Source organism: Panulirus ornatus, chromosome 67 (genome assembly GCF_036320965.1).
Source record: "Panulirus ornatus isolate Po-2019 chromosome 67, ASM3632096v1, whole genome shotgun sequence".
Classification (NCBI taxonomy): Eukaryota; Metazoa; Arthropoda; class Malacostraca; order Decapoda; family Palinuridae; genus Panulirus; species Panulirus ornatus.
This window is the reverse complement of record NC_092290.1, coordinates 10,000,903-10,022,957: the sequence shown is the minus strand read 5'-3', so window position 1 is coordinate 10,022,957 and position 22,055 is coordinate 10,000,903. Positions and strand designations below refer to the sequence as shown.

General features: G+C 37.4%; 1 protein-coding gene across 8 annotated transcripts in view; it reads left to right on the top strand.

Annotated features, from left to right (window-relative positions):
• Positions 1-21,140, top strand: part of LOC139747064 (uncharacterized) — a 126,413-nt gene extending 105,273 nt beyond the window's left edge. For 4 of the 8 annotated variants that reach the window (XM_071658850.1, XM_071658849.1, XM_071658852.1 and 1 more), the window contains 5 exons: positions 604-720; positions 6,044-6,151; positions 6,437-6,700; positions 8,269-8,725; positions 12,800-21,140. In XM_071658850.1, coding sequence (XP_071514951.1) covers positions 604-720; positions 6,044-6,151; positions 6,437-6,700; positions 8,269-8,725; positions 12,800-12,912 — 1,059 coding nt within the window. In that variant the 3' untranslated portion in view covers positions 12,913-21,140. Of the gene's footprint in view, positions 1-603; positions 721-6,043; positions 6,152-6,436; positions 6,701-7,583; positions 7,732-8,268; positions 8,726-12,799 lie in introns of those variants that run through there. The other 4 variants (XR_011712303.1, XM_071658854.1, XM_071658855.1 and 1 more) reach the window with 4 other exon arrangements.
• Positions 21,141-22,055: the final 915 nt, after the last annotated feature.

Sequence of the window (22,055 nt, the reverse complement as noted above, 5' to 3'; positions counted from 1 at the left end):
TCAGTTATGTGGTAAGTGTTACGCTGGAACCATGTTACTGTTGAGATTCTGACACCACTTAAATGTGGCGAAGGTGTTCTGTGAGGGACGTATTGTATGTCTTGCTCTTTGCTTTTGTCCACCACTTGGCAATAAGTGTTTTTGGGATTCATTCTGTTTGTCGGTCAGACTTGTTATCCAGGTCAAGGTAGAAGATATCATTAGGGCTAGGCTGCATGTAAAAGAATGCTTTAAAAAAGTAAGAGAGAAGAAAAGCATGTAAAAGAATGCTTTAAAAAAGAGAGAAAAAGAGGGGAGCCACATTGTTGGCTTACGCGGTATACATGGACGGGGGTCTGGTGTGCTAGGCTGTGAAGTACAAGTTTCGTCAAATTTACTCATGGTCTCTTCAACTCCCATGGTGCTTCTGGAGGGGGGGATATTGTGAAATACCAATAGAATCGTTTCTTCAGCACTAGCATTACTCTTATGTGGTTTTTAGTTCAAAGTATCATTTTGTCTTCTCTCTTAAATGCTGTGTCCCCCATTCGGGCCGTCAGGAAGTAGGAGCCCCCTTGCCACTCGTAGACCTGGCGAATTTAACATCCAATTCACTGATTACAGATTCTTGTGCTGGACGCGAGGCAGCTGCCCAGACCCGTCCCTTTCCCCAGAACGCCTCACCACGCAGACACATGCACTGACATGCCTCCCTGTGCTCCAGTTGAGTTATATTCTGAGGTGACTATTTAAGAATGACACGTTTCTCCTGGCTTTTAGACCCTTTGCTTGGAGCTGATCGATGGAGTACTTGCTTCGAGGTGGTTTTTTTTTTTTTGTTTTTTTTAAGGGGATGTCGGTGTCGCCGCCTCCGATTGTAAAACAAAATGTGTTGAAGCAGTTTTTTTTTTTTTCTGTGTGTGTGTATGGCGGGCCGACACCGTTTCTGATGGAACCGTTACATCGGCAAATGTGATTCATAGGTGCAGGGTACAGGATGAACATTGATCTTTCCCCTTGCTTTATCTTACCGTATTAGCCATGGCTGTGAATGGATATTGGCAGCCAAGTGGTCAGGGAGTAAGGTGGATTATGATTTGTGTGGTTGGGAGGAGACGCCTGGCAGCACACATTTAAGGGAGGGCGCCACTCAGGTGTTATTCTTGGCTGGTCTGGCCGGCTGGAGAGAATAGGGCAATGTGTCTAGTTTTTTTTTTTTTCTTTTTTCTGTTCATTTGTTTACGATCAGTGTGTTTAGACCCGTTGTGGATAGGTCAGTATTTGTTATGTCACTCTTAGTGATGTCTAGTTAGACGGGTGGAAAACCGAGTTAGGGAAATGTTCCGAAGTTTCTGTGGCATCTGAAATCTTAAGTCTCGATTAGGATTCGCCACCACTGGACGCCGAAAGTCTCAAAAGTTGTTGTATTGCATCCTCCTACCACAGTTTTCAAAGGAAAAGTAGAAACTAGAAGCAGAATGATGCGGACCATAACACCCATGGGGTAAGACAGGTTTAGCACTCGTTATTATCTACAACACAACCTCTCTGTGTTACCCCCATACATATCATCACTTGTTATCTACATCACAACCTCTTTGTGTTACCCCCATACATATCATCACTTATCTACATCACAACCTCTCTGTGTTACCCCCATACATATCATCACTTGTTATCTACATCACAACCTCTCTGTGTTACCCCCATACATATATCATGATCATTTGGTTCTCACAAGGGCTAACCTATCCTCGACTGATGTCACTTTCTCTTCATAATGGATAACCTATCCTCTATGTCAAATATTGGTTACCCTATTTATATGGTTACTGTACCCTCATAACGGATACTTCCTTATAAATGACCACCGTATCTTTACAATGTTTACCTGGGGCTTATACAGTAAACATCCTCACAATATTTACGCAGGACTCATGATAAATTCGCAGTCACTCCTCATGAGTTCCCTTGGTTTCATAGGCACTGTCCTCATGACAATTATCCCGACCTCATGGCCAGTATGCTCATAATGGTCACTTTAGCTTCATGATAGTTACCCCATCATCATTTGGTCATTATCATAATGATTATCATGGCCTGTCACTCCCTTCATAGTGGCTATTGTGGCCTTACAATGGTCTCATATGATCACTTTCCTGGCACTACTGATTCCCTTGGCCTCATAAGGTCGCGGTTTGCTCATGATGATTACCCTGGTTCACGCAGTTACCATAATTCCGTTGTAAAAACCGATTGCAACCAAAAAAATAAAAGGAAACAAGTAAGGTGAAGCTGTGGACAGTATGTATATATTCTTCGCGCAGCGGTGTGGGGAATAGCGGCGAGGAATCCTCGCCCTGTCAGTTACACTTATATCTTTACTCTCCAGTATTAAGGGGTCCACGAGCAAGTTATTGTGTTGTATGACGCATGGTAAGGATTCAGGCTTAATAACCTTAGCTGTAGTTAGCCATTAGATTTAGTCATAGGCGCACACACACACACACACACACACACACACACACACCTGTTGCATGAGTTGCGAGGGAGATATCCATAGTATATGGATAAACAAAGTATCTCTTGTATTGATGTCCGCTGTTCTGTACTGCCATGCTCTATTATATTATCAAATCATATGGTGTCGTGTAGCAGATTCTTCGAAATAATGATAACATAGATATTATTATTATTATTATTATTATTATTATTATTATTATTAATCCCAGGGGATAGAAGTGGAGAAATGTAAGCCATCATTCTCTTGTTCGTTGTAGAAGGCGACTGAGGGATAAGAACTCGCTTACCTCCCGTATTTTCACGTAAAATAAGAAAAGGAATCAATTGAGGATTTTTTTTCCTGTAAGGCTCAGTCGTATGTTCCTCGTGTTACCTCTCTAAGGCGGGAATGGCGACAACACTTTGAGAATATATATTGTTATCCATGGGGACAGGAGAGATAGAATGGTGCAACACGCATATCCCCTGTTTATGTAGAAGGCGTCTTAGAGGAACGGGATAGTAAGAAAGGGGTCCGGGAATCCTCCCCTCTTGTATTACTACTGCCTAAATGTATGAATAAGAAGTAGCAGAATAAGGACTTTTTCCTCGAAGACTCGATCCCTAGCATTACCGCGCGCTGAGGTGAAGTTAAACACTTGTAAAAGGTATTATGATCTTTTGTTTATGTGCCTTCACTTGGTGATAGTAGAAACATGAATAACAGTTTCATGTGCTCACAGCATTGTAAGGATTATTTCTCTTATAAAAGAGTGAATAATCCACTGACGCGTACTTATCAAAAATGATATATCCTGGGCCTCAGGTCACCCTCCTAAATAATGGTTATTCCCACCTTATAAATCACCTTCCTCTGGAGCATTTTACCCTAATCTCATATCGTCCCAGTATCGTCATAATTCTGTAGGATTGTCTGCAGTTGGTGTCTGTAACTTGTCTCTACCCTTGTGGTTGGGCCTGCGACCAAGTCTCCCATGTTATGTATAAACAGGTTCACTCGACTGTAAGAAGAGCAACCTTAAACGTAGCGCCGAATTCCATGAAACCCCTCCCCCCAACCAAGAACGGGTCATTCACTTCAGTCTTAAACTGCAGTAGTGGTGAACGAAGAGCTGGTCCGTGTGGCGTGGTCTTCGTTGTCTGGCCTGACAGCAAGAAGTGGGGTTGATACGTATACTGTCAGATGTGAACCAGCAGAGGTCTGAAGTTGTTTGCTTATATCTCTATCTTGGTCTTTTTGCTTGCTTGATGGGGGCAGAGGTTGGCGAGAGAGAGACTTTTTATATAGTAGTTTTATTCGTCCTGGGTAATGGATGGTCATGCGATTGCTTAGTTGAAAAGAATATCGAAGGGTTATTTAGTATTGATAAAACACTTGATAGTACGGGATATTATGAATAGCATTTATATCTGGAGGCTTACTTTAACATATGTTCTGTAAATTACTTTTGATTTTCTTCAGGAAATTGTATTCCTGTGTTTATCATACCGGTATTTTTTTTTCTATTCTTTTCCTCTCATATATGCTGCAGTAAGTGGAAAAGTCCCTTGGCATGGATTCCTCCTCGGCTCATTTCCATAACATCAAAAATCTTGCCAAGTCTTTTCCCCTCTGATCATCTGTACTGCTATTGTGAGGAAAGACCAGGTGGGCATAACATTCATCGTCTCTGATTTACCTCAGCAAGACGCTCTATTGTAACCCATGATATAACAAAAGCTCTTGACTTTTTATGGCATTGAAGACGTATTCTCCAAGCACGTATTATCCAGGCATTGGTCCAGGGTGAATTCTTTATTACCTACGATAACCATGAAAAGTTCAGAACAAGAGTGGTAATGAAAGCACACATTTTATCTTCGAAAAGGAAAAGAATAAGCGGTTTTTGAGTAATTTGGTTACCCATGTCAGTTCTATTGCTTATGTATAATTGCATTGGAGAAGAGTAGTTTGGTTTATTTGCTATAGAGGAGAGAAAAAGCTGTTTTACTGTGACTTTAAGGAGCATTTGAGCCAAAGCTGCTCTGCTTATGTGGTTGCATAAATGTTTGTGACATTCTAATTTTATAAAGGTACTTCCTGTATTTTTATTATGCATCGTTTTAACTACATGATAGAATACCATCACCTGGTTACATGCAAGGACTTAGGAGAGTTAACTGCTGCCTTTTGAGCACCTTTTTTGTCGTTTCATGACCTTGTACACCTTGATAAGGAGCATGTATTTGTGATTTAGTGTGTTGGAGGGATTCATCCAATCCTGTGGTGGTATAAATAAGATAGATTTGGGTAATGAAAGGATGGGGGAGGTTAGATTTTTCTCTAGTTCTGAATTAAGTTTTAAAAGAAATGTGTATGCAGTATTCATGGATTTAGAAAATGACCATGAAAGAAACTTGTTAGGAGAGCAACTTTGGGAAGTTTTGACGTTATGGTGTACTTAGAAAACTTCAGACTGTTGTTAAGAACTTTTGCATTGCAAGTAGAAGTTTTATGAAGGTTACTGGTTGTACAGTGAATGGTTTAAATCGAATGAACACATCAAGACTTCGTAACAATGCCTTTTTTTCGTATGTTTTTTACGGTTGGAGAACTTTTGAAATGAGATTATAACAAGCTATACTCTTGAACCACAATGGAATTAATTAGATGTTATTTTTGTCGCTACGTACACGAGATTATAACAAGTTATACTCTTGAACTACAGTGGGATTAATTAGATGTTATTTTTTGTCGTTACACGTACATGTTCAAATAGCAGAATCATAGGAAGAGTTAGATTGAATAGAATGTCACTTTGAGGATGTCTGTAGCATGTTGAAAGTAAATATTTAGTGATACTTTTTTCTTTTTTGTTTCTTCTGAGTAGTTTTCACAGTAACAGTGTGTGTGTGTGTGTGGAGAAGAATCAGAAGTTGTTAATGACTAGATACTTTGAAGTAGATATCACTAAGGATGGTAGTGGCACAGCTGAAGTTCACATGATCATGCAAGAGGCTATTTCTGAAACCTGGTGAATGGTAAGAATTTGTGTAGAGTGTGCAAGATACTTGTGTGATGGAGAGCTTGTCTCAACTCTTGAGATATGGATGTAATGTCTTAGTTTTCGTAGATCCATCCATATAAGTCGGACCGTAAAAACTTTTAGTTGTTATTACATGATGAAAGATGATGTGTGAATGTTATGTAATGTGATTTGTTACAGAGCTTATAGATGAAAGTATGTTGAACATTGCATGGCAACATAGTTTGCATTGTAGATGATTGGTTGGTTTATAAGATATAAGGTGATATAATTGAAGGTTGAAGAAGTAGACTGCAGAAGCGATAGACTGAAGCATTGAGTTAAAGAAAGAATAGTTTTATGAAATTATTCTTTTAGTCATTTTTGTATTCTGTGGGAATCGGTATACTTTTTCTCAGGGTTATTAAACGGTCATTATGAGACTTAATGACATACTGCACCGTTTTTAAGAATGTGTTTTTATGGTTGAATTGACTTTAGATATCAGTGATGTACAACATCTTTAAATTTTCCAGGATTATCCATTCTTGAAGGAGCACAATCGACCAACAGGTGGCATGGTGGTAGATAATGGCCATTCTGTGGTGGTATGTAAGGACTGCTTCTCCTCCCTCAAAAACCAGGTAAGCCTACCCTTTCTCCTCTGGTGCCTGGGCGTGTTACCCTATGTCGCCCAAGTCTGGCTGTGTGGACCTTTCCTTATCCTGGCCCTCCATCTTTTCTTTCATTAATGACATACATGACATATCTTGGCCATATTTTCAGTCTCCACATCAAGTGCCTGTTTGCAGCGGGGTTTGCTGAAGTCAGGTAATGGCATCTTCTGATAACGCATGGGCTTTGATGTTGCAGGTTCTTCCAAATATCGATAATGATGAAATCTGGTGTAACTTATCTCATATGTACAGTACATAGAGTTGGAGAGATGGGGAGTGCCAGTGGAGAAGAGGCGGTACAACTGGATACAGCGCCCTCCGCCGCCAGAATTCCAACAGGGCACTCCAGCCAAGCCCAGCCAGGGCCTCTCCCTGGGCGCTCAGCCCGCGTTGGCGGAGCCTGGCTCATCTAGCCCAGGCTCTCATCCCGGGACACCCCCTGGGGTCTTATCCCAGCCAGGAGGTGGGAGCAGCCCCAGGGGATCCCATGGCCCAGTATCGGGCTCTTCCAGTGCGGTACGTGTGTCTTAGTTTGTGTGGGCGGCCACCTACTCTCCCATCCCACCAGCCCTGCCTCAGGCCCACCTGCTCACTGACTACAAGGCATGCTGTTTCACAGCCTAACTTCACTGTTACTTCATAAGTCTTTTCCAGGAGCTGATTCATCAGCTTTAAAGCAAGATGCATATGAGATTTTTGATGTTGGTATTTATGTATGGCATCCTGTAAGACAGCATAATGGTGAATCTGTTGAAATTTGTGAACAGCTCTGCCACTGTAATTTTAGTAAAGCTTTCAGCATAGAATCTTGCAAAACAAATATGAAGTTTAGTGTCTTGAGACGTACTCTTCATTGTGGAATTCAATTGGCCATATTGCAGGATTCTGGCTTGCACATCACTGTCAGCTTATGCAACCATCTCTTATTGTTTTCATGATAGTTCCTCATTGTAGCATTATTCCTGAAGCACTGCTGTCCATAATCTTTCATGGTTGTTGATCATTTTTCACTGCATGCTTTTGTTCAGTAGTCGTCAGACCTGATAAGCATTCTTGGTACCTCAATTGACTTATTACCATGGGTAAGAGGTATTAGCCATAAGTGAGCAAGTGTCAGGCTTGTGAACAGTGACCTGGTGTAATGTTTCTGCATGGTCCAATAGCCTTGGATTTGATTTTATTATTATCTCTTTCTTTTATTCAGAGCTAAGATTTGCCTTTCACTGTTGAAATAAAGAAATAGATAATATTTACCTCGATTTATAAAATGGTGAGATATTAAAATGATGCATTTAATTGCCCAAGTGATCTAAATTCATGAAGGTTTTAATGCCTTACTCAAAGTAAATTAAAGAGAAGGTGGCCATACCCCAAACTTTTCATTTTTCCTGGCGCACAGCTTGGCTGACTACTCCAGCCATCCAAATCATAGCAACAAAGTGAAGCATGAAGAAAAGACAGAAGAACAGATGACCATCGAAGCTGCCCAGAGGTTGAAGATTTTCACGTAGGAGACCAAGATGGGCTCCCCTCAGCGGTGACAAGAGGTGGAAGTGTTTAATTTCAGTGGCCTTTAGTTGTGTCTGGCCATATAGATGATGTTTTATATCTTTTAGATTTTTCTTTACTTCTTACTCTTTCTTCTGCACATCTGGTCTGCTCTTGTTGCATAATGCATGTTTCAACCAAACCTTGCATACTTGTTTACCCAATTGGTATTCCTGTGTAACGCAAACAATTTGTACTAAGTAGCAAGGTCCAAACATTTATTCAGATTGTTTGCGTTACCTTTTGAAGAATGTTTAACACTTAAATAAATATGTTATTATGCTAGTAGCTCTTCTGGCATGTCATTAAAACTAGATCAAAACACAGTTATTTATGCAGTTTCCTGTTATTATGGCTCTGATGGAGATGAAGAATGGGCCATATAAACATCATTTTTGTGTTTTTGTAACATCATCATGGATACTGGTTTAGAAAATTATAACTTTATGGAAATAAATGGAATCTGTTTGGTGTTTTGGTCTAGCTGTTTCATGTGGGAACAGAAGACCCAGTTCTTATTTTGTATCTCTTCTCAGGCAGGTGAAAACTGTGGATCGTGGTCAAGTGCAGTCAAGATGTGTGAGGATCCCGCGCCACCAGTCAGCAGTGCCTTACCCAAATTGATCGGAGCAGCCAGCACATCAGCAGATTTATCTGAAACATCATGTGTGGGAAGTACCCCCTCCTGTTATGCCCCCCTTCAGCTCAAAATTGGTATCGCCAGGCAGGGGGGCAGACAGCCTAGCACCCTCACCAGGCAGCACACAATGGCGCCCAGTGAAGGTTTCAACTCTGGCGATGCCAAGCACCCAAGACTTGCATGGCAAAAAGTCACCCCAGTGGACCAGTTCCCCAAGAGCCTTAGTCCCCAAAGCCTCCATACAAGAGACCTCCCCTCAGAACATGACACCCCCAATAAAGTCACAGTCCACCACCAGCTAGGTGATGATGATGATAAAGCTGTTCTCAAGAAAAGGCAATCAGTAATCAGAGGTGTGTATGCCTTTTTTTTTTCTTTTTTTTTTTAACTGGAAGCAATTGCCAAATGCTCTTTCATGGCATCCTTATGGCCTTCAACTTATATTTTTACTCATCATAACTCTTAGAATATCCTCACCCAGCAGTGTTTCTTCATGTCTCATTCCTCTATCCCAAAGGTTTAACTAAATTAAATTATATAGGAAGTCCAAAATTGGCTAAAACTTCCCAAGTTTCCAGGATTTCCTTGAGCATTCACATTGCAATTCTTTTAAATTCTCTTATGCAAACTTTATTGGGAGAAACTTTTGAAAATGCTTTAGTTGATATGCCATTACATCTTTCTATATCCTGTATATATATTCTCATACTATATAGTAAGATGATGAGGAAAACCTATGAATAACCTGATTTTGGTTGATCGTTGTAGATTTCTCCACTCATAAATCTCCTGTTTTCTTTGCTGCATCACTGTCCTTCCATCTTATCGTAAGCCTTTTTGCTGCTTCACTGAACCTTTATGCTCTCCAAGTTATTTTCTCTTGTCTGTACCCCCCCTTTACCTTATGTCATTTTGATGGTATATGTTTGTTCATGCTTATTTACAGTTTTCCATTGTAGAACCAGGAACAGATAAAGAAGCACCACTTATTTGTTCACTTCCACTTTCGCTGTCACATATAATGCACCAAAATCAGAGCTCTGTATCCCTAGCCAACCCTCTCAGACCTTTCATAGTTTTCTCCTCACCGCTTTATATGCTGTGGTTCAGCCAATGGACAGCATGTTACCCCTGATGTTCTACATCACTTCAGTCTGTTTTATCCCATGCATGCATCATACTCTCGTGTTTGCTCAGGCCACGATATCTTACCATCTCATCTGTGGTCTCATCCTCCTTGTTTCCTCCACTTTTGATGCATGTATCCTCATAGGCAGTTTCTCCTCACTCATCCTCTTTAATGTCCAAACCATTACAGCACACCTTTCTCAGCTCTCTCAGACATACTTTGCTTACTGCCATACCTCTCCCTTACACAAATTCCTTGATTCATTAGCCCTCCTTACACCTTATATTGTCCTCAGGTGTTTTATTTCCAACATATCCACTCTCCTGTAATTTTGAATTTAAGACCCAGAGTTCAACTTGCCGCCACTGCAATAACTATACTGATTCTCATTTTACTAGTGTAGCAAATTGTAAGCCCTTTCCATCATTCATTATTTCAACATGAACACCAGAATGCATGATCTGGTTTTATGTAAAAGACTTGTTTGTATACACTTGTTGCTTTGTTATAGCATCCTCCTTGTGCCATGGCATAAGGTGAAGCAATCATGTGTAGTGTTGTATAAGGAGGTATTTGGCATCGTGCTCCACCACAATAATACGGCCAGGAATCTGTTGGTGTGAAAGCATGGGTTGTAGATCTACGTGAGTATGGCTTTACTAGACACTGTAACTGTACATGAGGTTTGGGGAAAGGCTCAAATTATGCTGTTCTTCTGCCAGACATATAAGATATGTCTGGAGTAGTATCAGTCATATATACACTAATGAGATTTGTGGTATTTTTGGAAGTGTTTTGTTACAAAAAAAAGAAATATTACTTGAGATATTCATCTCTAATACTAGCTATTTTGTCTGAATTTCACAGCTTCACAAATCATAGCATAGTAAGGAGGCACAGCTTGTGCAGGCCTTCATGACATTTTTCATGTACAGTAGACAGACCAGTGTATGGAAAAAGATTGTAACATTGGGTAACAGTGTGTGAGATGCCATCACAAGCATGACTGGCTGAATATTTTGCCTTGAGGCAGAGGTGGTAGTTCAAGAAGTTTGATATCAGCTTAGAAAAATGAAGGCTTTAAAGAGGTGATCTAATATAGGTATTCATTATTATCAAAGGCTCACATAATCTCATCTCCATCTGACTCTTATTAAGATGTGTTGTGATTTACTGGCCAGAGTAGTTGAAAACATCATCGACATTTATAAGAATACATTTGATAGATATTTCACTTGAAGTCCATGACTCCACATTATATGCACTGCCTTAGTTACATGAAAATTTTACTGATATTTCCCTTTGAATCATTTGTGTGTCCTCCAACTCTTTCTACATTCTGTGAGTCTCTGATATCTTGGCTTATTACAAACAGCCTCAAAAGGATCACATGGACTGTTGCACTTTGAATTCCTTTGAATTTGTATTTCTTTGTATTCCAGTGTTTCTTGCCTTTTACAGAAATTTTCCTGAATTAGAATCCAAAGTATTATTATAACTATGTATTTGTCTCAATATCAAACATTGGTAGATGTGGTGGGTAGTAGGGGAGTTATATCCACAATTTTTTAACATTTAGTTTAAATTTTTTACTGCTACTTTTGATCATTTCCTGTCACCAGATTCATATTACATTAAATACTTTTGTGGCCGATTTCAGACTCATACGAGGTTCCTTATCTTCTCATTAGAAAAGGAACCCATAAAGACTGCCTGTTTTACCTGTGCCTTATTCAGGTTATAGAAGACTGTTAAACTTGTCTTGAAAAGAAATTTTGGCATTTTTTCTCTTCAGCCACAATAATAATTTTGGGTGGAGTCAAGGGCATGTTATAGCTTAAGAACTGTGGGAGGTATTTTAGGTATATAATTCATCAGATCAGAAAACAATTGCTATTCTTACCAGAAACTTTACTGCCTAAGATTAAGTTTTATTGGCTGAACTTTCAGTAGACTTAATTACACTTGCATGTGTGATTGAATATTGATTTATTGAGAACTGTCTGCTGTGTCTCAAGCTGAGATCTTTAGTAACATACGTCCTTTTCAAAAGAAAAAGAATGAAATAATGAATTAATCATAAATACATATTTTCATATATAATAATAGAATCATTTAGAACTGTACTATCTCTTTTATAGCATGTTGGTTTCTCATAGGAAACCAAACAAATTAGATACTTAACAGTTTTTTTTTCATACATATTCGCCATTTCCCATGTTAGTGAGGTAGCGTTAAGAACAGAGGACTGAGCCTCAGAGGGAACATTCTCACTTATCTCCCTTCTCTGTTATCCACACAGTTATCTCCCAATATATGATATGAGTGCAAAGGGAGGAGTTAGAAACTCTCTTCTTGATGCCTCAAATAGTACACATGATTCCATCAAAATGGCTCCTGACATTGCTCATAAAGTGAAAACTGGTCTGTAGTATGTCATAAAAGTGAAGGTTGGTCTTTATGGGATTTTCACACTCTCATATACTTTGATACTCTCAAGGGTTATACCCCCCAGGGAAAAATAAGTTTTTGTACCAAATCTTCAGTGGAAGTCACTCTTATGCGTTGTCTTTTTTTCCCCCATTGTAATCCTCCTGTGATATAAGTTTTGATTGGTTTTTATGAAATACATTTTTAATAAAGTAGCTCCCACATTTAAACTTGGATGTTTGGCATCATTTATATCAGCCTCATACAGAGTAAGAAATCTCTTTTATGAAGAAGAGGCTTCTTTTTTATTTGCATTGTGATGGGACTTGAAAAAGACCAAGTTAAACCTCCCATCCATGTTAAAGATGATGTAATAGCTTCAAAAAGTAGCTCATGGAGTACTTGCTGGGAAAGATAATTATTGCAAGATGATGGCAGGTCATCCTGCTGGAACAGGATGAATTTCAGATGAAATACTGATGAGGGATTGCCTCAGTTATCTGTAATATACTGCTGAAAAGTTGTTTTATGGTAGTAGGAAGGATGTTAAAAGTAAAAACAGTGATGGATGATATTCTTTCTGTGAATGTGAGAGATGTATAACATGCAAAAGTGTATGAGTTAATTTACTGAGATCAAAAATTGATATAGAAAATTTGATTTATCAACAGAAAATTGCTTCTAAGTGAAAGGATTGGTAGTTGGTATGTAGCTTGGACCAAAGGAGAAATGTTTAAGGAATGTAGTGACAAATATTTGATTGTAAGTAAAGCTTTAAGGATATTCATATGTGACTTTTTTTATGGGACATCCTGTTTAAGAATTGATGATTAATTCATGACATTTGATAAAACCTTCCTCTTAACAGGGTTGAGCAGCACGGCAGCTCCGGCGACTGTTAGCAGTGCCCAGACCCAGCTATCATCATGCAGTCAGCAGCTGTTGACAACATCTCATGAGCTTCAGGCCAAGTGCTCATGAATAATTGAAAGAATAGGCCAAGTCTTCCCTTAAGTGATGTCTAAGTGGATTCTCATCATCCCAAGTATATGGCAGCCTAGAATTTGTTGCTGTGACAATGTTTCAGCTCCTTCAGCCAGAATTGTTACAATATTATACGAAGTCAGTCTGTGTAACTTATTATGTGAAGCCAGCCTGAAGTGTAAAGATATGGATAACTTTTTGAAAAGTCAAATTTCATATGAAAGAATTGGCTAATGCATAAGCATTTGTGCAGGTTCATTCAAAAGGCACCATTATTTTACAGAATCACAGTGAGCCAAATGGCATATGGATATCCAAAATGATGGGCTATATCAAGATTTTGTAGGTCATGAAAAATTTTTACTGCCCCATGAGGCTTGTGTTCAGATTTCATATGAACTATTAAATATACTGTTAATATTTTGCATTTTTTTCTTTTCAAAAACAAAACATAATATATAACTCCTTTGTTCATTCTACTGCTATTGCTTAACATTCATGCTTTTTGTAAACAGAAACAGAACACTGTTTTCCATTGTACCAAGGAGTTCTTCAGTTGCACAAAAGAAAAGACCAAAGCATCCCTGTTGCTTGTAAACCATGTTATAGCCAAATGTTTCTGTGATGGCACTTCTGCTTCTCCAAGACTGGGTTGAAACCTGGTTGCTAGCGAGTGAGCCTTTTTTTTTCTTTGTTTTCTTTATAAAAGTTGCAGTTATGGCAGTGCAGCATTGTGATGGTTTTAAGGGTTTTGCAGGCAAGACTAGACATGCATGATGTTTAATGCTGAGCAATTTTGAAAGATATACTCATATCAGTGACTTGTGCAAATTGTGCATCACACAAGAAAGTCACTTCAGTGGAGTAGATTTGGAATGATAAACGTTTTATTACCATTTTAAAACATGTAATGGGTCCAGGATTACTTTAAGCTTTATTTGTGTATCTTAAACTGTAGCAGAAGGCTCTTCAGCATAATAAAATCCATATATAAAGCCCTTTCTGTGAAAGAATGTCAATGGAGTTTTCATTATTAGGAAAACTGTATATCTGCAAGCATTATGAGTTCCTTTGCCTAGTCATGCATACAAAGATATATTAGTTAACAGATTTATGAAATATGACTTAAATTTTCATGCTAAAACTGTAAGTTCTATCCGCAAATGAATCAGTCAGTGGTAATGTAATAATCATTGGATGATTCCAGGCTTTTAATATTCAGCATTAATTACACAGCTGTTACCTGCTTGAAGGAGCCATGTTGATAGACATATCTTTCGTGTTTTGAGCCAAAACTGTTATACCATTGAAATACATTTCTTCAAGTGTTGCAAGCATTGTTGCTGGGTTTTTACACACGATGGTGACAAGCGATAAGAATCTGTGGTATTGTTTTGCCTGTGCCACTTTAAATGTAAGAATAGATGCTCTTGTTAGTGGTAGATATTGCATTTCTTAAGTCAGAACTGTCTTATTCTTTTTTCAGAAGTTACAGTCTTCTTTGAAGTATACGATTTTTTTTCCTTTTTTGTGTTAAGGAATGATATACACAGGTCATCGCAGTACACTGTCTTGTATGCCATCTAATTAATGATTTAGTCAGTGCAGAAATGCTAGACAAGAACAGAACAATTTTTTTGCTGGAAAGAAAAGTCATGATATTGTAGTGGATTATACATACCAAGAGTTAATGTTATATCAGATTGATATTAAATCATCTGTAAGCTTCATTGAGAAGGCAAAACATGGGATGCATCCTTGAATGAAGGAATTTTCTTTATTGGCTAGGGACATATTTTAATGCTGTGTGATCAACAGCTTAATTAATAAGATTAGAGGATGCTGCATAACCATAAAGTATAATGAAATATACTGTTTTCTTTTGTCTTCCTAAGGAATTGACATTGTATTATCTTATAATGGTTTGCATCATCTCTCTTTTATCTGAAGGAAAACCTTTCAAATTAGGTAGAGGAAATGAACAGTGAATGCAGTCAGAAAATCATATTCCATGCTTTAATCTAAGGCATAAGAAAAAACCATTACCCTCTGCTTTTAATGTTAAAAAAGACTGAAAAGGAAATAATTACTGCAAGGTTTACTTTTCATATTTATATTTCTTAATGTTCCATGAACTGTTTGATTTTCAAGACTATTTAGAAAAAAGACAAACTAATGATCCAAAAGTCATATAATGATTTTTGCACCACAGGTATTTTTATTATTTGTAGCTGCCTACTTTATTTTCATGTTAATATCCTGGTATGCTCTAGGTACTTTTACCAATTTTCATCCATGACTCTAACTCGCTGCACCCAACCAACCTCTTGTTTTTTGGGTTAAGTTAACTTGTGGTGTTACCAGACTTTGTTTACATGAGGTTACACCATGAGTCAAAAGTCACCTTTGGCAAAGCTGTCATTGGGAATACAGTCTCGTCAAAGAACTTCTCACTCCAAAGGAGGCCTCGTTTCCTTGCTACTGGATGTTGTCCAGCCAGGGGCTGTAGGAGCCTCAGGAAGGGAGGAACACCAGGAATCTCTAAGAGTGGGCTCCTAGTTTAATTATGAATGAATAAATGAGTAGAGTTATAATGTAGGCTTCAACATACTTATTTATATTTTATTTATTTATTATACTTTGTCGCTATCCCCCACATTAGCAAGGTAGTGCAAGGAAACACAAAAGAATGGCCTAACCCACCCACATACACATGTATATACATACACGCACATATACATACCTATACATTTCAACGTATACATACATATACATACACAGACATATACATATACACACATGTACATATTCATACTTACTGCCTTCATCCATTCCCGTTACCACCCTGCCACACATGAAATGGCACCCCCCCCTCCCCCCTGCATGCGTGCGAGGTAGTGCTTAGAAAAGACTACAGAGGTTTTTTCACACTCAGTCTCTAGCTGTCATTTGCAATGCACTGAAACCACAGCTCCCTTTCCACATCTAGCCCCACAAAACTTTCTATGGTTTATCCCAGACGCTTCACATGAATCCAACATACTTAATGCAGAAAAAAAGAATCTAGTGACAGATTTCTTGGCCACTGCTGTCCATGACTGCCAACTGTTGTTTAATAGAACTGGCTGTTCTGGATCTGATCTTCATTAAATTAAGTTGCTATAGGTTACAACACATTTAACCTTGGAAACTAGAACCTATTGTCGGTTAGGTCATTTAGTGATTTTCTTTTCCCTCATTGTCTAAGCCTTGCACCCCTAAGTTTCAGGATTCACCGGATAATGTAATGGATGGCAGTGATTGCTCAAAAATAGTTATTAGCAGGTCCTGCCCTCAGTATTTTTGCGTTACTTGCATAGCATAGCAGACATTTATGGATCGGTGTCTTAAATCAGCATTGTCTGTCTGTCCTGTTGTTAGGAGGCAGATATTACCTTTTCAACCTAACCTTGGTCACACAATGAAATCTTTGAATAAGTTATTCATTAACCTCTATACTTTTCTACTCAACTTCTGTGAACTTAATGGTATAAAACCTGTAACTCAACTTTTGATTTGGCTTAAGTAATGCAAAAAAGTTTGATGTGAAACTCAACCTACCTCATAACTTATAAAAATTCAGCTTGTGGCCTTGAAATGTTGATAAGTAATGTCCCAGCATCTGCAAAAAAGAATGGTATTAGACCCATAATTCAAGTTTGTATTTTGATGGCACTTATTAAAAGGTGTAATTTCAAACTTGATTTGTTTATGCCATTGATAAAAAGGTTTAGTCTAAAGCTTAACCAGACTCATAACTTGAAGAAATTTTCAGCTTTAACCATGAAACTATAAACATTTGTTTCCTAGCATGTTAAGAATTGAAAGGCTTGAGACATAACTAGTTTTATTTTTATGCCACATAAAAAGACTTATTCCAGTTTTACTCCCAGTAACTATGGTGTGCTGCAGTTAATGCAATTGTTTCATGGAATTCCCTTTCAGTGAACTTACAAATGAAAGTCATTCAAATTGTTAAACATGAACATGATTTTATTCAAGCCTTTTAGTTCTAGTAATGTAATTCAAGTATGAGATTTCCTTTTGGTTTGTGAAAGAGAACTCATGGGTGTTTATGATACAGAGGGGCAGTATCTCCCTTCAGTTGTTTAGAGAAAAAATAAAGATGGAAATATTCAAATGGTAATGTAAATGGGAAAAATGGTGTACTATCCATCTTTGCTTGTTCAATATACATTCGTCATTAAATTTATTTTTTTCATACTTGATCGCCGTTTCATGCATTAGTGAGGTATCACCAGGAACAGACAAAGAAAGGCTACCTACTCACATCCATTCTTTAGCTGTCATTTGCTGAGGAGGGTTGACCATTATGATGCCTCCTCCTCTTCTGAGAACTAAGCCGTGGAATTTGCTTCCTCCTGTCATCTTTCTATCTTCCTGTAATCATTCTACCTTTTGGAGTCACCTCTACAAGCATTTGCAGAGCCCTTTGATTAAGTTGGCCTGTGCTGTTTTGATAATGAAAAGTGAAACTGCAATAAGCTCCTGGGAGGAGAGTGGCTAGAATGAGTCTTTAGTTAAAGAGTAACTTTTGTAGTTTAAGTCATGACTGGAATGCATGAGACCTTTGTCCAACAGTTTTCCTGTATATCTTATAATTAAGCCTCAGTGTGTGGATAGAGGAAGTGACCTTAAGTTTCATGATTTGATATCTTTTTTATGAGCTTGATATGGTATTAGTATGAAGATTTTACATTGTATAACGTTCCTTTGGAAGTTGTAACTAATACTTGAGAGCAGAACACTAGACAAGGCATATTTTTGAAAATATATTTCAAATCAATGCATATGTTCTGTGAACATATTGTGTATGGCTAGTGATTAATTTTATTTCACATACTCATTCCACTTGCAACCAATCCATATAAACAGGCTGTTGGGTAGCCGAGTGCTTTTAAGCTAGCTATATTTACTTTGCAGTTAATCTTTCTCTTGGTTATACTTGATGTTAATATTTTTTTATACATTACTTTTTCACTCTATAAAGAATTATGACAGAGCTGAACTAAAGTTCTGAATAAAAGATGTTAAATCTTTGGATTATGCATTTCTCTGATAATGCAGTGATATGAATATCTTCTTGTGATTGCTTCTGTCTTATTCAACAAATGCAGAATGATAAGGATTGAGGGTCTTTTAGTGTCGAAGGATAAACATAAATTTCTCTGGGTCCAATTGCTTAATGGTAATAGTAATTACCAACAACTGTCAGATTTCAGAGTTAGTAGTTCTTTTATACAAGTATACAATCCAGCCTCAGTAAGTGACACAGTTTTATTAATTTGATATGGGAGTGTTAGAGGATGTGTGGATCAGGTGTTTGCTTTGAAGAATGTGTATGAGAAATACTTAGAGGAAAAGAAGGACTTAGTGTAGCCTTTATAGATCTGGAGAAAGCAGATGATAAGGTTGATAGAGATGCTTTATGGAAGGTTTTGAGATTATGTGATATGGGAGTAAATTTGCTTTAGTAGTGGAAAGTATGAAAATAGTAGAAAGTCTGAAAATAGTAAGGCATGCATGGTGGGAAGAGAGGACGGTAAGTTGTTCCAGGTGAAGTTAGGTCTGAGGCAGAGGTGTGTGGTGTCATATTTGATTTTTTATGGATGGGGTGGTGATGTAGTTAAATGCAAGAGAGGGAAGCAGCTAAGCAGTGTTTAGTGGGTGTTGAGGGCCTGGGAAGTGAGACCATTTGTTTTTTGTAGATGACATAGTTGGTAGATTGAATGAGAAACTGCAGAAGTTGGTGTTTGAGTTTGGGATAGTGTATGAAAGGAGAAAGTTGAGATTATTATATATTTTAGCAAGAAAAAATTTGGTGCATTGTACATGACAGCTAGAAAATAATTATGAGTAAATGAGGCCTTCCTTTTGTCTGTTTCTGGTGCTACCTTTGATGTGGGAAATGGTAAACAAGTATGAAAAGCATATTGCCCAGCAGTAGTGAAACCACCAGAAGCAGATGAAGATATGGTGCTCATTTGCTCACTTCCACCCTCAAGACGTCATGTCTAATGCACTAATTTTTTTCTTGTAAAGAAATAAAAACATTTACATTACCCTTCCACCAGCTTCATGCAAACATCCTCACAGAAAGATGCTAGAAGTCATATTGGGGATTCATGCTCTCCAGGTCTTTATCTAGGATGAACTACCTCACTATGTTAATACCAACAGACATCTGCTATGTAGATCAACTGCTGGTGCATCTCTTGCTCCACCTCCTTGACTTCTGTAGAGCTGCATCTATCTGTGATAGATACTTTAATCACTTCACACAGGAAGTTAAGGTTCTTTGGGCTTGGAGATAAGCTTGTAGAAATTAGACAACATTCTAAGTACAGACCATATTTAAGGATAGAGCACCATCATCTCCTGTTAGGTGTGCTTTTTTGAGAAAGAGGAATGTCAAGATGCTGATGTAGGCTTATTTTTCTTTCCTCTCAACATAAAGCAGGTTTCTTTGCTGTCGTAAGAACAATTTTTTTTAGAATCTGTTGAAAGTGTGCTTGCCTCTTGGCTGCTGCATCACCACCATTAGCATAAATGATGAGTAAGGTAAAATCAACTTTGGTAAAAAACTTTACAAGAATTATGACTCAACCAAGTTGTGCTATGTGACTGTTACAGACATATTCATTAAGAGAAGGATACCATTTAGCGAGTAAGTTCACTTGAATTCATGATCATGCTGAAAAAGAGGCTTGTGTTGGGATCCTTCTTCCTAATGAATGTTTTGAAACAATATATATATATACAGATTTTTATATTTCTATTTTTTAAAATGTAAGGAATTTGAGTTTGATATTATTTTAGATTGATTCAAACGTCTACAAACTGTCTTTGTACTCTTATTATTGGAAGGAGATATTTGTTTTGTAAATATTCATCTCTAGATCTGTCACTAGTTTAAAGGAAGAAAAATATCACTGACTAAAAATGTGAATGGTGAGTTGAAATAATGCAATGGTATGGGAATGGGAGAAAACTAACTTGAGGAATATTGTTAGTGTGTGACGAGTTGCAAGTTGAAAAGCAGTGCTTAGGAGGGAAAATAAAGTATAAAATGAAGCACAATAAGTGAACCTGCTTTAGTGTAAGATCAGCATATGAAGGGAGCTGTAAGATATATGATATTCATCAGTGGTAATGTACCTTTAGGTGTTTTTTGGAATAAGAGCAAATGTGCATGCCTTTATACTTCATTATATTCTCCTGCTAATAGACATTTCATTTACCTCTTGTAATACTGAGGCTGGACTATACTTAATCTTCAGAATTTATGAAAATATTATATCCTACAGAAATTACACTTTAAAGGAAGTGAAGATTTTCACTGCACATTAGTTACATAGAGGCCATTATTGGTTTAATCTATGTAGATAGAACATTTTTTAGTTTAGCTAATGATAGCTAGACAAAGAAAACATTGCTTACTGATATACAAATGGATTGAAAAAGGTACTTTAAGACTTGTAAATGTATTGGTAGTGTTAAGAAAAAGATACAGTGGAACAGTGACAAAGTGAAAGATATTGATTCGGTTGTAAAATCAAGCTGTGAAATCAAGATTTAAGGACACAGATATTAATGGTCTCTTAATTAGTATTAGTAGTTTAATATATTTTGATACTGCTGGAAAGCAATTTGAATGTGATGTTTATGTGAAAATAGGAAATCACATAAGGTTCTTGGTCAGAATTGACCTTCAGCACACTGTTGATTAAGCAAACTGTTCCATTTGCCTGTATTCTGAGGAATCTCGTTTTACATTTGTATATACAGTATGTGGCTGAACGGAAGAATGTGCTTTGAAAAGTGGCTAAAATAGTGAAATCTTGAAAATAATGAAATAGTGATGTATCTACAGTGAGATGAAAAACTTCCTTTTTGTAGCTTTACTGTGGGTGGCTTTGTTGAAAAGAACTGGAACATTTGGTGAACATTTGACAACAATAGTGAGGAAGAAGCATGTGGTATGTATATTGATTATGCTTTGATTAATGCTGTATTTTATTATATGGTATTGTGTACTTTCATAAATGTATACCCAGTCAAAGATAGGTATTTGCTGTTATCAAGAATATTGTTAAAACTGTATGGTACTATTGTGTTAACAATGGTATACCATAATCTGGAATTGGTAATGTACTGTGAAATAAGATTTTGTTTCAGTAACCAATTAGACCAAGAAAAGTCATAATGGCAGTCATTTACACCAACTCATCTGGTTGAGATCACATACATAATCTTAGGATTAACATTCTGAGGAAGGTTGATTTAAGCCAACATATGGATTCCTTCGTTTTCTTTAATTGTGGCTCTTTCCTTATACTGATACATAAAATTTATTGACTTAACACTAAAACAACAAGGATTATTTCTTGCTCCCAGCTGAGACAAGAACAATAAAGCTAATATGAACTGAAATTCTTAGTTTTATACGTGTTGAACTACTTTCAGTAGGAGATAGGTGTTTTTTCTTTTAACCCCTTTGAACAAATATTTGAGAGATATAGTTGTCCTTTTTTCTTTCTTTTTGTAGATATTTGTTTTCATTAAAGCATTCCAATTACTAACACCAACAGATGTTTTAAATGTAGTTAGCTGATAAACCCATTATGCGTTGTCCTAGTTTGTATATGCTTCATTGGAAACGGGAAAGCCTTTATACATGTTGTCAATATTCTGGTTGATGGGAGTTCCTGAAGAAAGAGGGTATCAAAGAGACATAGATGTCTGAATTAGCCAGTGCTTTCTAGAAGCAAATGTAGATGCCATATATCAAGTGCAACTCTAATTTAATTACAGCTCATTATGGAAAACTTGTATTTGAGTTGTGATTTGTGAATAGGTCAAATATAGGCTCACTAAAATTAGTTACAGCAACCTTGAAATGGTAAGTAGGACGTCTGGAGATTTACTGTGTAAATGTCTCCACCCACCGACTCCGCCACCAACTAGGACCAGCTACATAGTATGTTAATTCTAGTTTGTTTTTATGTTGCTTTGTAGTTGCTTAGGTATGATTTACAATCCTTGTAATGTATATGTTTAATATGAGTTTGTGACTTTTC